This window comes from Megalops cyprinoides, chromosome 9 (genome assembly GCF_013368585.1).
Source record: "Megalops cyprinoides isolate fMegCyp1 chromosome 9, fMegCyp1.pri, whole genome shotgun sequence".
In the NCBI taxonomy this organism is placed as follows: domain Eukaryota; kingdom Metazoa; phylum Chordata; class Actinopteri; order Elopiformes; family Megalopidae; genus Megalops; species Megalops cyprinoides.
In genome coordinates, this window is record NC_050591.1 from 16527055 (window position 1) to 16543299 (window position 16245).

Sequence of the window (16245 nt, forward strand, 5' to 3'; positions counted from 1 at the left end):
CTAAAAGGCATTATGGACACTTGAAAGACCGAGGACAAATAATACAAAGCGTTCCAGTTTATTTATGTACAAGAAGCAAGACGACTGTATAGTGAACAGAGTAGGGTGCCCAGCAATGATTCCATGAAGCTGGCTAAGGTAAATAAAGGTTTGTAGGGTAGGCTGATGTTACAGCTTGCATTATAGGTTTTCCACAACAGTCAACAGGCTATTTTAGGAGATCCAAGATTAATATCCTGGTTATTATCTTGAAATGTTGTCATATCCTTTGTTGGTTCAGCTTGCAGTCTGTCCCTAGTTCCCCCCCTACAGCCATGAATCCGAGTGCACTCTGGGAGCCTTAACCATCTTCCCAGAGCCTTTGCCTTGGATAAAAGTATGCTGCTTTGGTGCAGATGTGCAGGGTCATCAAATGGAGCTCTCCAAGAGGGTCTGCTGATAGGCCTGCAGAGCCAGCTCGATATACCCCGCCCTATGGGACTCCCTCTGGGCATAAATCTGGGTGAGAGGAAACAGTAATAGGTAATAAAACAAGAAAAACAGAACAATATTTAGGCTTGACTACCCATGAGGTAATGTTGCCCTCTTAAAAAAAGATACAAGCTTGGCTTTGTGAACACTAAGACCATTATGTCCAGGATAGTGTCTTAACCACTTCACTCCTGTCTTGCCTGTGCTCTGTCTGGTGATGTGTGGCTGCTCAGGGGTCTCACCTTGATCAGGTCGATGCCTGCGGCTTGCTGCTCGCGTGCCTCCTTGGCCGACTCGCTCTGTGGATGGACCATGTGGAACAGGCTTACCAGGCTTACTGCGTCTTGCACCCTGAAAAATTAAATAGTTTGAATAATGCTGTGTAATTTCAGACACAAAGGTGGAGTTGCTCAGAAAGCATCCAGTCTAAAAAAATGAGATGTTCAAAGCTGTATAACACAAAACCCAGACCATTCTAAAACTCCTTATTTGAGTGTTGGAAATAAAAGATGTTAATTTTAGCTAACATTAATATTGATACAACACTACAACACAGAGGAAGTAGTATTAAAATACTAGTCAAATTACCCCCAGGAAATCCAGCATTGTGATGTAAAAACTTCACATAGATGCTAGGCAGATAGGTACCTAGTTAGCTACCCAGCTAGCAGTTTGCTTTGATCTTCTAGGTACTCCAGTCGAATAGGTAATGCGAGAAAATAAAAAATGGTGATAAATCATACAAATTCGATTTAAATGGTTTAGCCAAATTGCACATTGCAATTGAAATAATGCCACCCCTTTCTTTGAAAAACATTTGTCTACGAACAGAATTTTTGGGAAATGGTGCTGCAAGCCAGTGGCTTCATGCAGTCATGCCAGTCATTATGGAAGATGTTTTCTTAGCATGTAGCAAGTTGAGAATTCCATATCTAAACAGCTTTTAATGGATTGTCAGGATGAAGTATATCTTGAGCTGTAGCAACAGCAGCACGTCCCATCCAGGTTCGAACCCCCATCGCCTTCACTCACAGGTCTCTCTGTAGCATGTCAACCAGCAGGCCATCAATCCTCCTGGCGTTGATCAGATGCCACACCATTCCTCCAAAGTGACGCGTGGAGCGCAGAAGGTCGTACTTGCCGTGCTTCTCCATGTCTTCGTAGGTCACCAGGTGCACCTGGGTAAATTTCACAGGGGTTTTTTTTTTTTGTGAGATGAGTCCCCTTCTAACTCACAAGTCTCTGCACGCTGGTTTGTTGCACACTAAATGCATTCACAGGGATCATGCTCAGCAGGGACCAAGACCTTAACTGATCTCAGATCTGTGACTTTTAATGCATACACATTCACATTATGCGCTTTCAGTTTATTGTGTTGAGGGACTTTTTAGCAAAGTAAGCTGTAGATCGTATGGTAATATGCAGATTGTGAGGCTTGCATTAAACCAGCAGCCACTTACCCTCCGATAATCTGAGGAGTCGGGTTCAAACTGAACTAGACACATATCCAAGATGTCTTCATGTCGATCCTGCTGAAAAGCAATCTGGACAGGTGGAAACGAAAAGCTCAGATTTAAAATTCTATCCATTTTTACAGCTGAACAAGTGCCTTCCTTAAAGGCACAGCAGCACTTTGCACTGTCTACCTAGAATTTCAGTTACAATTTGAGATCTCTTCCCTCTACACCACCCTATCACCCTTAGCAAAGGTCACCTTAAGGTTCTCCTCCTTAAAGATTGGTGGTGGAGTGAGCTTCTTGCCCTCTTTAGGGAAATAGATCTGCAGGACCCTGTCCCTCTCCTCCCATGATGCTTTGCGTAGAATCCCGTTTGGCTCTCGAATCACAATAAAGCGTTCCTGGGACAGGAAAGGAAGGGTGAGAGTGACAAAGTTGTGGCAGCTTCAAAAGCACACACCCTGTGTTCTACCCCGAGGTACTCAAGAGATGGAAAACATGCCTCAGAAGAGTTTATTCTGCACTTTTGAATATTTTGAATTGCATCAATTATCAGTTACTTGGACTAATTTTCAAATGTACGTTAACAAAAAGAAGAAAGCTTTTTCAGTGTGAAACGATGAATGACTGCAAATGTCTCTGCAGTAAGTCATTATTTACACAGAGCGAATTGGGAGTTTGTTCCTTGGTAGCTTTAATTAATCAAAAATTCTATTTTGGGAGCCGCACAATGTTGGAATGTCATGAACTGAAATGTGCACTTCTACACTATAGTGTGCAATACAAAAACATCCGGTTAACTGGAACAACTGGGGTGGTATGTCTATGCCCTCCATCAAAGATGACATTATATTACAAGCATTTAGCAAAGGCTTTTATCCAGAGCGACTTCCAGCACAAGAGATAAGTCTCAAGTTCAGCCTATCATCTTCTCTGAGGGTGTGACTTATACATTTTAAATTTCTCTTAGCACACAATCTTATCCACAGCAACTTGCAGAGTGTGAGAGCAGAACTCACTCTGTGCGGTATGTCAAAGGTGATGTCTGTGAAGACATATTTTGCTGTATCCATGCCGTCAAGGATCTTGTCGTGTGCTAGGATGTCATTAATGGGCTGTCTTTCTGGCAGGATTGGGGGCATCTTCAGCCGCTGTCTGGCCTCCTCTATAGCCTTCTGTGTAGCCTGTGAAATCCACACACCATTATGTTTACAAGAAATTGTGCATGAGGTCCACATCTTACTCCTTCTCAACATCCAGCACAGTACTGCTGAATGCAGCCTCAGACATTTAATTGCTCAAATTAAAAATCAGACTCAACCCAGCGATCTGTGTAAACACTGCCGAAAAAAGCATACCTATTTTAGCCATATTGTAATGATGTTGCTGAGTTATCGCAAATGAAGTAATTCACATTGGAGGCATAATCAATACAGAATACAGATGCTTTCGGTGGACCACAAAGCAGATCCAGCTGCAAAATTCTTGAACACCGATTTTCTACTGGCGCTAAACTGTCCGTGTAAGTAACTGTCAGGTATTTTTAAAACTCCAAGAGGTCTGACTAGTGATGGACAGCTTAGCGCGATAATATCGATGTAACTAAAAGTATTTGTGACTGATTAGCTTTACGCTACCTCCTGAAGTTGTTCATCTGTCATAAGCTTGTATGCAGGTGGTTTCAATTCTTGTTTCATGGGTCGGAATATCTTCTGTAAATCCATGCCCGTGATTCTGGTAAGAATGTCCTGCACATCTTCATCATGGAACTGCGGCTTCCTGACATCCCGATTACCTGTTCCAGACACAGAAATGTAAAAGCTACTAGTCAGCTTACAAGATATGGCTAAAGACTTAGTATAATTAACGAGGAATTTATCACCAGCGGGCGAGGTGGCTTACAACTGAGTGGCTAACGCTAGGCTTCATGTACAAGGTCAGTAAGAGTTGCTCCAAAAAAAACGATGCAACGAGTGACAGAGGACACGCTCAGACTTACCGTTATCAACGGATGCACTGCATAGCATCCTTTTTGTGGATATGGCCAGCATCTTTGAGTTACGGTGGACATCGCTGGCCCGAGAGTAACATCTCAATAAGCACCGTGCTGCACTGTAGGCGGCCATGTTTACGGGTAACGATCGCTTCCTAGTGACGTAAGCTTTGTTCTTTTAACCCCCTGAAGCGGAAGAGTAGTGGATTCTGGGAGAGTTAGTTTTTAATATGGCTGACGTTATAGGATTTTCAGTATTGTTTTTTTTCCTCGGGTAATCGCATGATTGGAAAAGAATCTATTGTCTCATTAATGTACAGTATAGGAAATCAAGTGTTTCGATGTATATGAAATCAAAATCAAGATATCGATGTATATGAATGAAATGTGTATAGTCGACATCTTTAATCATTAGGCTACTTTATTGTCATTTAGCAGACGCTCTTATCCAGAGCAATTTACGTAATTACAATTTTTACATGTTACCCATTTATACAACTGGGTATTTACTGAGGCAACTGCAGGATAAGTACCTTGCCCAGGGGTGCAGCAGTGCCCCAGCGTGGAATCGAACCAGCAATCTTTCACCATGCTACACTGCCGCTTTCCACCTTACCACTGTGCGACCCTGCCAGCTTAATCGCGTTATTATTGGCTGTTTTTCCTTGATAAAAGTGGTTTGTTATAACAAATTAATGCATTTGAAAATATTTACCTGGAACATACATACGCATTATCCTCCAAATGTGAAATAATGACCTCGGTGAAAACCGCACCTTTGACTCTGCAATACTACTGGAAGTTGAACGGGGTGTTGTATGTGTTGTGTTCACTAGGTGGCGCCGCTCATCCATTTGATTTCTGATGAGACCTCTAACGTGACTGTCGAGCTCTGGCAAAAATTCATAGTGCTGAACCGCTGTTTAAATGCGTGAGGGCGTTTGTGACGGGACAATTGTGGAGAAGTTGAACGCACCTCTAGTATAGCTTGATAGTTTGTGTAAATACTTTGTCATTTCAGCATGCCAAATGTGATTATTTCATATTATTTTTCCACACCAATCATCATCCAGCCACAAATAAACAGAGGCGTCAGGCACAGTTGTTCTTACCTTGCCTTGTCCTTAACATCTATGGTAGACTTATTGTCTTGCTCGGGCATAGGAGGGAGAACTGTCTGTGTACACCTGTGTATACCTGTGTAGAGTCTGAGCCCAGATGAGGGTATTTCACTGGCTGAGGGAAGCACACATCACTGCATGGTCTCAGACCAGAGTCTCCTCTTATCATGGGACAATCTATCAGTCCTTGAGACATGACTTGAGTCATCATGGCTAGACTCATACAATGTTACACAGTGTTCCAGTATTGCCTGATAGCTGGGAATTCTATCTAGGTGAAAGTGACGGCCTTAAGAAACCTTAGCTGATGAGAAAGCCTTGATTCCACAGACACCCGAGCTGTCCTGCAAGGGAAATACACCCAAGAAGTACACTAGTGGTTCTGTATCTTTGTGACAGAATTGGGCCAGTTTTCTTTTTCAGTTTGCTTCAGCCTTCTGAGACAGAAAAAAAAACCCATTATGATGACGATATTAATCAACATTTTGCTGAGTGTGCTTGTTCAGCGTTTGCTGGAAAGTGGATGATATTAGAAACGTATGGCCCTCTTTATAAAATTCAGCAGTCTCCCTGGCAACGTGTGGGTTGCCTTCTGAGTGACTTTGCGGTCTGAACGGAGTGGGATTATGGTAGATCAGTGTGGCAGGTGGTTATCTCCCCCCTCCGACGAGCGGCTCTGATCAGCAGCGTTCCAGCCGCTGCATTTACCGCAGGGCGCAGAGCAGAGTGGGAACACAATGAGGCTCATCTCTCCCCGAGTGCTGTGAGAGGAAAACGGCAGCGTTAGTTGTGTGCAGCCTTGGGCGGAAAGAGGGCCGGTGCTCAGTAGCCCGACAGACTGTTTTCTCTGAGGATTTGTGTGTTTTTGTTACCGACAATCATGGGTGTCACCACACTCGCTGTTTGTTTTCGGCACTCTCTGTAAACAGGCAGCGCCGTACCGGAACTGTGCGCTCAGCCTAACACAAAGAGAGGGGTCATCACTGAGGACATAGAGAGATGGACAGAGACCACAGAGGGGTCATCACTGAGGACAGAGAGAGAGAGACAGAGACCATAGAGGGGTCATCACTGAGGACAGAGAGAGAGAGAGACAGAGACCACAGAGGGGTCATCACTGAGGACAGAGAGAGAGAGACAGAGACCATAGAGGGGTCATCACTGAGGACAGAGAGAGAGAGAGACAGAGACCATAGAGGGGTCATCACTGTGGACAGAGAGAGAGAGACAGAGACCATAGAGGGGTCATCACTGAGGACAGAGAGAGAGGGACAGAGACCATAGAGGGGTCATCACTGTGGACAGAGAGAGATAGACAGAGACCACAGAGGGGTCATCACTGAGGACAGAGAGAGAGAGACAGAGACCATAGAGGGGTCATCACTGAGGACAGAGAGAGAGAGACAGAGACCATAGAGAGGTCATCACTGAGGACAGAGAGAGAGAGACAGAGACCACAGAGGGGTCATCACTGAGGACAGAGAGAGAGAGACAGAGACCATAAAGAGGTCATCACTGAGGACAGAGAGAGAGAGACAGAGACCATAGAGGGGTCATCACTGAGGACAGAGAGAGAGAGACAGAGACCACAGAGGGGTCATCACTGAGGACAGAGAGAGAGAGAGACAGAGACCACAGAGGGGTCATCACTGAGGACAGAGAGAGAGACAGAGACCACAGAGGGGTCATCACTGAGGACAGAGAGAGAGAGAGAGAGACAGAGACCACAGAGGGGTCATCACTGAGGACAGAGAGAGAGAGAGACAGAGACCATAGAGGGGTCATCACTGTGGACAGAGAGAGAAAGAGAGGCTGCAGAGAGGTCATTATTGAGGATAGAAAGTTACACAGCGACAGTGAGTTGGTAACTAAGGCCCCTGTAAATACTCTTGTTATAGCTGCCATTATTATTATTTGTCTTATTATTATTACTATAGAAATTATCAATGCATTATCAGCATTGTGTGTGTTGGTTTTTGCACAACTACCAGTAACAATTGTTTTTTTTCATTATGAATGTGCTTTGGCAATGTTTGTCATGCTAACAAAGCTAACTTTAGACTGAAAATGTAAGCATACATACTTATATATGGAGAAAATACAGAGAGACAAAGACTATGGCGTTCCCAAAAAGCCCACTTCTCAGGATGATAGATAGGAAACATCACCCTAGAACATACACTGAGTTACTATTGCATCAGACTTTGGTATTTAGTGTATTTAAAACACTGCAGAGCTTTCTCTGCTGTTTTGTGCTATGTGCAAGAAAAATAATGAGATCCACTCTGTAAGCAAGGTTACGCTATATAGGAAAAACTGCTGAAATCCTGCATGTAGATTTCTGTAAAAACATAATGCAAGGCATTCAAGGGATCATCCCTGAAAAATGTCCGCTCAGTTAGCTGGTCTCCAACCGTACAACAGTAACATAAACTAGCTTCAGGTCAGCAATGCTTTCTCAACTAGCCATTAAAATTCACCAACAAATGAAAACAAATGACTATCTGGAATATTGGAACAAGGAAACCTAAGTCCGAAACCAGCATAATTGTTATTGGGCTCTACACAAAAAACACGCATAACACACCTTGGAAGAGTATCTGTTCATGGTCAGAAATACTAAGCAGAGACAGGTCCTGGCCAAGTGCAGGCTCAGTAACCACACCCTGGTAATTGAAAAAGGCAGACACCAAAAGTCAAAGTTACCAAAAGGAGATCATATCTGTAGCCACTGTGAGACAAGAGAGGTAGAGACACAATATGCAGATACAATATAGATCTGGAAAACATTCATGCATAAAGAAACTATATTTCCATCAGGTTTCTCAAATTAACAATGTCTCAAACTTAATGAAAAACAATGAAAAAAAATTGAGGACCTGGTAGGAGAAAGACCAACTACTACTTGTGACGAAATATGTCTCAGCCTGTCATAGACTGAGAGACAGTGAGTAACTACCCAGCACTGACTAATGTTCTACATCAGGTATTTTATTCTTAAATTTGATAGAATTCATGATTATAACCTTGTCTATCATTTTACAGGTACATTGTTTATTCTAAGGATTTGTTCATTGGTTTAAATGGATACTTGGTATTTTTTGAGTTGCATCTTTCTGAGTTGCCGATGTCAGAGTCATGGTTAATGCTGTAATACGTGTCATAATTCAAGGATGTTCCTCTAGCTAAAGGAAAGACCATAGTTATTATTAACCTGATCTCTATAGTCTACGTATGACTCTGCCTGTTGTCCATTGGTTACGTGGTTCCCATTCTCTATGGCTTTTGTGCCATAAGATGTGCTGTGTTTAATGAACACCTCAAAATAGTGATTCTGAAAATATTGGTGTAGGACAATAGTCTTAGAAGTATCACGAATGATGCTGATGTTTCTTGTAATGCTGTAGGCATCATATGTGAAAAATTTCTCTGTATCAAATAACATTACTGACTCTGGAGGCAATTACAGCAGTTGAATATTTGTAGTGTAGTTTTAGAAACTTTTTATTTATTTTATCTTTATCCTGAAGTTACTATGTGTGAGACAGTTAGATTTCAAAGACACGGGTGCAAATGTTTGAACAGTCGCCTACTCACCGTCTCCCTCCCCCTCTCCTGATCTGTCTCATTATCTCTCATTATCTCCTTACCTCCTGCTCTTTCCCTTTGTCTCTCTCTCTCCTGCCTTCCTTTTTCTTCCTCTCATTCTCTCTTTTTCTCTCTCTCCCTCCCTCTACTCCTCTGCCCGTTCCTTAAAGAAAATGCTCCTTTAGCAGCCAGTGGCCGGATTAAGACTTTCAGCAGGCGACAGCTGCGTGCATCTGGGCCCAGATTCCCCCCCACCGCTGCTCTTTCTTCACATCATTACTCTGCTTTCTCCTGCGCTGGGCTTCATCTAATGGCTGCTGCCCAGACTCTTAAAATTCCACACCTTATCCGTCTGATTCCACCCCCTGTTGTGTGCCGACATGTGAAAGGGGGGATGGGGGTTTAGGGGTGAGGGGTTTGGGGGTGCAAGGTTTGGGGAGGGTGTGTGGGGGGGGGGGGGGGGGGGGGGGCACCTCATTGCATGTCATACAGCAGCACAGCTGATGAGATCACTGGGTTAAGTGACTGGACACCAGTCTGGGTCCCTCTGTGTAATGTACTGCACCATGTTTTCACGAACACACACATCAGAGTCACAGTGACACCAAAACATTTTACACACACACACAGTTATGCATGCACATGCACATACACAGGCACACACACTCACAGATAATTATGCATACACATTTCATACACAGATCGTTATGGACACCCAAACACACGCACATGTAGATACGGATGCATGCACATACAAACATATATACACACACTTAGCCATGCATTTACTCATTTACAGACCTAAAATACATAATGAAGAACATTAAAGGTTCTTCTCTTCCTTCTATGGATTACTTTTTAATGCTCATTTTGGCACCTTTGTTATGTTCTTTTTTCGACCAGAAAACGTCAATTATTTTGTTCATAGACTTTTTGATTGCATATTCCCTTGAGTTGTACAAGTACACTTGTAAATGTGTAGGATGTCATCTTGACTGCTGCTGTGTCATTTACCTGCATTACACATGCTTTTGTTTCTTCAATGATGTACTTGCAGTTGGCAGTAAGCAGTAGCAGAATAAAAACAACCCATTTGAGTTTGGGGGGGACCCTTTAGACACTAAGAGCAAGGAGAGGCGTGGCACCCTCATTGGGGAACATCTCTTAATCAAAGTGTTATTTCTGGCATTCACGGTCTGAGCACCAGGATGCCATTGCATCTCCTAATAGGGAAGGGGAAGTAGGGAGGAGGAAGGTCCATGCAAACCACATGGAAAAAGGGGTATACATGTCTGTCTGTACAACCATTTCCTGGGCACTGTTAATGAGAGGCAACAAACCAGACTGATGAAACGGTGCACTGCCATGGGAGTTGGCAGATGCAGTCCCATGGTGCAAAGCAGGTGTGCAATACAGCAGTTTTTTCAAGGAAGGGGGTTGTTTGAGTGGTAAAACTGAACTCCATTTTGGAGTGAGAGGAACCTGGCCGTAGGGGGAAGGTGGCGAGTGACGGACGGCGCGGACTGTGTGACACCTCAGCCGCATGCAGCGGGCTCGCCGAAACCCGAGTTACATGTACACATGCGTAGGAGGCAGCGGCGCGTGTTTGTCCATGTGAGAGCGGGTTCAGGGGAGGGTTAGCGAAAAGGTGGCAGCGCTAGAGCTCGGAGACGGGGGCAGCGCGGCGGCCTCAGGCCCCAAGGACTGGAATTCCTTTCCCCCTCTTTTTTTTTTGGTTTCTCGTTCTCGTTCTCGGAGCGGTTTGGTGGGAGAGAGAGGGAGCAGAAGGGCACGGTGACATATCAGCAATTTTCCTTCCCAGCTGAAATCTGGCCGCTTTAAAGTCTTTTCATAATGATCTGGGAGGGGGGCGGGGAAAAAAAAAGAGCCGCAGCCTTGTCTCCCACCATGAGCTGCAATCTTTGAGATTAAAGTGGAGAGCGGGAGAGAGGGAGAGAGGCGTGGAGCAGGTTGGCAATAGAGCTCAGCGCACAGCGAGAGGGGGAGAGAGAGGGAGTTTGGGGTGCTCTCTCCAGGTCAAGGCGCCCACAACTGCTCCCTGACTCACTCTTTCCCCCTGCAACCTGAGAGGCCTGCCGCTGGCCTCGTTCACCTTTCCGCTCTCGCCCGGCTCCGTCACATCTGCTCGTGTTCACGGGCTCCTCAACCCCCCCTGCATTCGCCCCCCCCCCCCCCCCCCCCCAATCCAACCTCACCTCCAATCACTTCACCAGCACCAAAGTTACATGCTCTGAAGTGTCCATTTGTTTTCAACTAAGTCAGAATTGGCTTACATGCAATACGAGTAGGGGATTCTCAGTTTGCTCACCTTGTTATTTCATACTGTTTTCATAATTTAGCCAGATGGAGGGAGACTGTCACTGAAGTGGAGGGCAATAACGTGACTCAGACTCCGGGGCCATGGAGTCACGCTGGACTCACAGGTTACCATGGAGGTGGGGGTGGGAGTGAAGGGGGGGGGGGGGGTTGACCGGGGGAGTTGACAGACCTGCAGGGTTTGCGTGCTTCTTGCGCCCAGAATCTGGGGGGGAAGACGAAAAAAATCAGAGCGAGATGTCAGATCGCTCCTCGTCAGTGACAGTAATTAGAAGTGAGTCTCCCACAGGAACGGCTCAGGCAGGAAATCCCGAGGGCTCGGCCTCTGATATCCATGCACTCGCCCACCTCCGTTTTTTGCCCAGCAAATTGGCCTGTTGATTGAACGCTCTCCTAATTTTAGTCCTGGACGCTCTCTGAACGGTCCCCCACATTCCCAGCTGTGAATTGTAATCAGCGAAAAGGTGATTAATCGCTCTCATCCCGGCGCGCCACAGACGGGAGAAGCTGAGAGGGATGAGAATGTTCGCCACAGAACAACAAGCAACATCTTGTGATTTTGTTGTCAGGATATTGTTGTGCGAGTGTATGGCTACTCATTCCTAGAGCTGAACTGTGTAAGTACTGATACAGATGGTCAAAAGGAGCAATGGATTCAGTATGTGTGTGCATGTGTGTGTGTGTTCTTTCTTATTTATGATCTGTTAATGTGACTCCATCAATAGTCCCTCAGAGGTCTCCTCTTTTGTGGCTCCTGATTTTCTGAAGATCAGACACATTAAAAACCCAGCCCAAAAAGGGGAAGTGGTCTACGTGCAGTGAAAAAATATTTGCTCGTTGACAAGTTGAACAGGTGTGACAGTATTTGTCATTCATTTGTGGGACATTCTGGGTGAGTAATCGCCTCCGCAGGCTTATTATCTTTGGAAATAGTTCATCAGATGGCATTGCCATCAACGCCATCCGCTGGTGTGAAAGGCACCAGAGATTGCATGAGCCTCGCACAACTTGTGTTTGTATGATAAGTGGGAACGCAACGTCCACAGCAGAACTCTCGGGTTATCACCACTGTCTGAGCACAATACCCATGGTTTGGGGGGGGGGGGGGGAGGTGGGGTTGGGGGGCGGTGGAAGGTCTACCCAGACTCAAACTACACCTCCGGCTGCTCCCGGGAAAGAAAGTCAGAAACACGTTTTGTATACAAGGGATTTTTTTCCATTGAGAAAGGGCTTGAGGAGACGGGTGATCCGTGGTGGCGGGGCGATAACCACTGTCTGCTGGGACGGAGGTGACCTCTGCCCAAAGAGCACTGCATGTTCCCTCTGTGGATCACTCCCTGGCAGATCGGCAGTACAACGTCTACCAGGCCACAGATAAGCACCCACAGCTGGGGAAGGTCAGGTGCTCACGGTATCTCTCCTCTATTGATCCGGAGACCGAAATGCACCGCAACATTCAGCCTCAGGCTCCAGCCAGCTAACCAAAATGTACAAACTCACCATGGATCACAGTGGGCTTTTTTTGTCACAGTAAATTTGTTCTGTTTTCTCCTCTTTCACAAACTCCTCTTTCTCGTCTTTACAAACAGTACTGGGTGTAACGTGAGTCATAGACGGGTCAGTGTTGATTGGATCCTACTCATGCCCTGGCGCATTTTCTGTAAATGTGAAGACAGCAGTGGAGAGCAGTGGCTCTATAACCAGAGGGTTGTGTGTTTGTGTCCCACTGTCAGCTCTCCTAGTCACCTTCTTAACCTTCCCTCTTAGTGTGCTTGCCGTCCGATGGCCCTTTCTCATTGCCATTGTTTGGCAGCATTTTGTGGTGCTGTTAGAATGCGTTCATGAGCAAAGGGGGTAATTGGTGCAAATCTACATTTGACTGATTTAGTCACAGGACCCAGCTGTGTAAATGAACAACGTCACTGAACCTCAGTCAGGGTGATAAATTCGGCTAATCCTTATGAGGTCTAAACGTCTGTCTGCTGAAGATCAGACACAGAGCAGTAACAGTCCCATGGTTTTCAGCTGGACGCACTCATTGGCAACATTTGTATTATAATCGTTGTATAGGAGTGACATCAATGTGAGCTGAACAAAAACTCCCTCAGTTGTCTTTGTGAGCCTCCAGCCCCCAGTCCCCCTTGCAAAAGGTTGGTCAGGGTCACAGGTACACAACTCTGGTAAAGCAAAGTCACTGAAGTCTTGTTTCTGCATTGCAATTAAATGACCTTGTCTGTAAAGCAAATTCATTTCTCTGTGTCCGGTAGATATTAATGCTATTGATGCATTAATTCTTCTATCTGAATCTACCTTAACTACCACTTGAGAACTTGAGCCATTCTCAGAATGCTTTTTTCTTTTGTTGTTACATGGTAAGGGCACTAGGGGGAGCTTGGTGTGCTCAGGCACTCTGAGGCAGGCTGCTGTTCTTTGGTTTCAGGATGGAGTGGGAGCACACACAGCTGCATACCTACCTGAATAACAAGCCACTCAGCCCTGTCCTCTACAGTAATCCTCTATCACAACACCTGGAAAACTTAATTTTTTAAAAAACATACTGTTATTTTGTAAAATTTTGGTTAAAACCTAAAACAAATATTGTTTTTTTCCTATCTGCCTTCAATCTCTAGAACAGACTGTGAGTGAATCCACTGATCATGTCCCTTTCACATGTTTATTTGAAATCACACACAATGAGACATGACCCACCTTGGCCTGTGGCAAGTAAACTATTTCCACTGCTGTATTTATGTCTGTATTTATGTTTTTAACAGATCATTGAGAACAGGTAGCAACAGTGAAATTCTAAAATATATTTTTATTATATATTTTGCTCAGAAAGAAGGAAGGGCAGTACAGTGGATTCTGGGCTAAAATAAAGTCAGTTAAAATGAAGGGATTTCAAATGAGTGCATCGGCTCAGATAGTAAAAGGTTTTTTCAAGCTGGACACATTAATGTGAAGGTACAAAACAACAAGTCAGCTTGGAAGTTGCTTTTACATCCTTTTAAACACTTCTTCAGATGAAGCTACATGGTACAGCCCTCTTGATTCGCTCTTGAGCTCCATGACTGGGACCAGCTGCTACCGTAAGCTGATCCAGCGCAGTATCCACCTTGTCCTTCACAAACGCCCTCACTGATGGATCGGGTTACTGCCTCTGCTCGGGGATCCCGGCCCATTTTATACATCTTATTTTCAGTCAGGCAAAGAAGTGAAAGATGCATAAATACATCTGTCATTGCTAATTACTTATGTACCTTCCCCAGTTGCAATTAATTCAATTGATGTTCCGGTGATCATTAATGAGACAGCTGTTTTTCTTGACCTGTTTACCCTAAAAAAAAATGTCACAGCATCCTTTTGTAAAATCAGAACATTTTCGTGACTGTTTTTTTATCCTTAGGAACAGGATATACTTTCCCTGCAAAACTAAACTGGTGTTACTTTAATTATCTGTGACCCATTAGAATTATATTGTTATGCGTGTTTGTTTTTAAAGGTTTTTTTAATCTATGGATTGATATCTTCATGAAGTTTCCATGGGTCAACTGACCGCAGCTCGCTGGTTGAGCTTGGTCATGTGACCTGGCCATGTGACTGTGTCAGGGCAGTCATCAGCTCCACTCTTGGCCCCTCATGTGGAGGAATAACATTCCAACAGCTGGCTGGGAACATCTGCGCCTTTTACACTGGTGAGAGAATGCTCTCCCCCAGCTTCAAAACAGGCTCTTAGAATAACACAGTTTTTCATATTAAGGAACCATGCTTTAGAATAAGACTCGTTACTCATTACTAATCATTAACACCATCACTGATGTTATCAATGGTAACTGGTTTTCAGCATCTGTTATTAAAATCAATTATTTGTTTTGCCTATCTTACAATAAAAGAGTATTCATGCCTTATAAGTAACCTAAAAATGGTCATCATACGTGAGCTATGCAGGTTGACTTGCACCTGTTCTAAGATCATTTGTAAGTGGTCGCTGAGTACTGAGTGGTGCCAGCTTTACAGCTTCATAAAGTTTAAAAAACTGAACCAACCATCCCTTCTTGTTACCAGATAGACAACTGAGATCTCCCTACTAATCCCTTCCCAATCCAGAAGTTTTGTCGTCTTTGTTTGTTCACGCCGGTCGTGCTGTGTTGTGATTCATCCAGGCCCGGCTGATCTGTCTGAAATTACCCGCCTTCAAGGAGCGCCTCTATCTATCATTCCTCCCATCTCTCTCTCAATTTTGCTCTTTCTCATTGTCTCCCTCCCACCCACCCTGTCTGTCTGTGTCCCTCTATCTCCCCATCTGGGCGGTTTACTGCATGCATAAACATTCCCCAACAGCCAGCGACTCTACCGAGTTCAGCGATCAAACCTCGGCGGCGCTTGACAGACAGCCTGTCAATGAACCATGCGGAGACGCCCCACTGTCCTGTGCTCCTCTCAGGTACTGCGCTGGTCATCTGAGATGTGTACCTTTGGCATATACACACACACAAACACACACACGCACACACACGCACACGCACACACACACACACACACACACACACACACACACACACACCAGACATTAGAGTAGCTCTCTCTTAGCTCTTCTACCTCTCGCTGTTCAATCACATGACCTTGGGAACCCTTTCCAATTCTCTGTAAGGCCACAGTTGGAGGTTCAGAACGCAGTGCCTGTTGTTTTGCAAGCTTTGAACAATTTATTCCTGCTCTTTCTCTCTCACTTTCTCTCCCTCTCTCTCACTCTGCGGTCTCTCTCTCTCTCCCTTGCGTTCTCTCTCTGTGGTCTCTCTCTCTCTCTCTCTCTCTCTCATTTCCTTTTATTCCCAAACCCTTGTCCCCAGCCCTTCTTCCCTTTTTTTTTCTTTTTTTCTCAGACAGTAGATTCATCTGTCAGAATGCCAGATTTAGTTCTTTATCTAAAAGCAAGGCTCCCTCTGTAGGCTGCCCCTTGACATATTGTTAATTTGAAGAATGTTTGAAGTATGATGCAATATCAGCTGCATTTACTTAGCTTGTCGCTGCTTTCCTCTGAAACTTCTCCTTTGTTCTCAGATTACCATTGTGGGATGGACAGCTCTATTTCTGCCGCACAGGGCTCATCTTTGTCTGTCTGTGTCAGTCTGTCTGTCTGTGTGTAGAATCAGCTCCCTTGCCATATATTCTTCCACCAATGTTTTCCTTCTCCACATTTAAAAGAATTTGTAAAACGACAGAGATAAGAAACAAGAGGATCTGGCTTTGTTTTCAGATTTGTTTTCAATTAAAACCA

The 16245-nt window shown here is 44.7% G+C and overlaps 1 protein-coding gene across 1 annotated transcript; it reads right to left on the reverse strand.

The window, feature by feature from the left end:
* Positions 1–56: 56 nt before the first annotated feature.
* On the reverse strand, positions 57–4063 carry mrps22 (mitochondrial ribosomal protein S22). The gene is made up of 8 exons (XM_036537229.1): positions 3928–4063; positions 3566–3723; positions 2948–3112; positions 2186–2329; positions 1932–2015; positions 1504–1649; positions 714–822; positions 57–498 (listed from the first exon to the last, which is right to left on the reverse strand). The coding sequence occupies exons 1-8, from the start codon at positions 4052–4054 to the stop codon at positions 409–411; spliced, it is 1023 nt and encodes a 340-aa protein (XP_036393122.1). The 5' UTR covers positions 4055–4063; the 3' UTR covers positions 57–408.
* Between the last annotated feature and the right edge of the window lie 12182 nt (positions 4064–16245).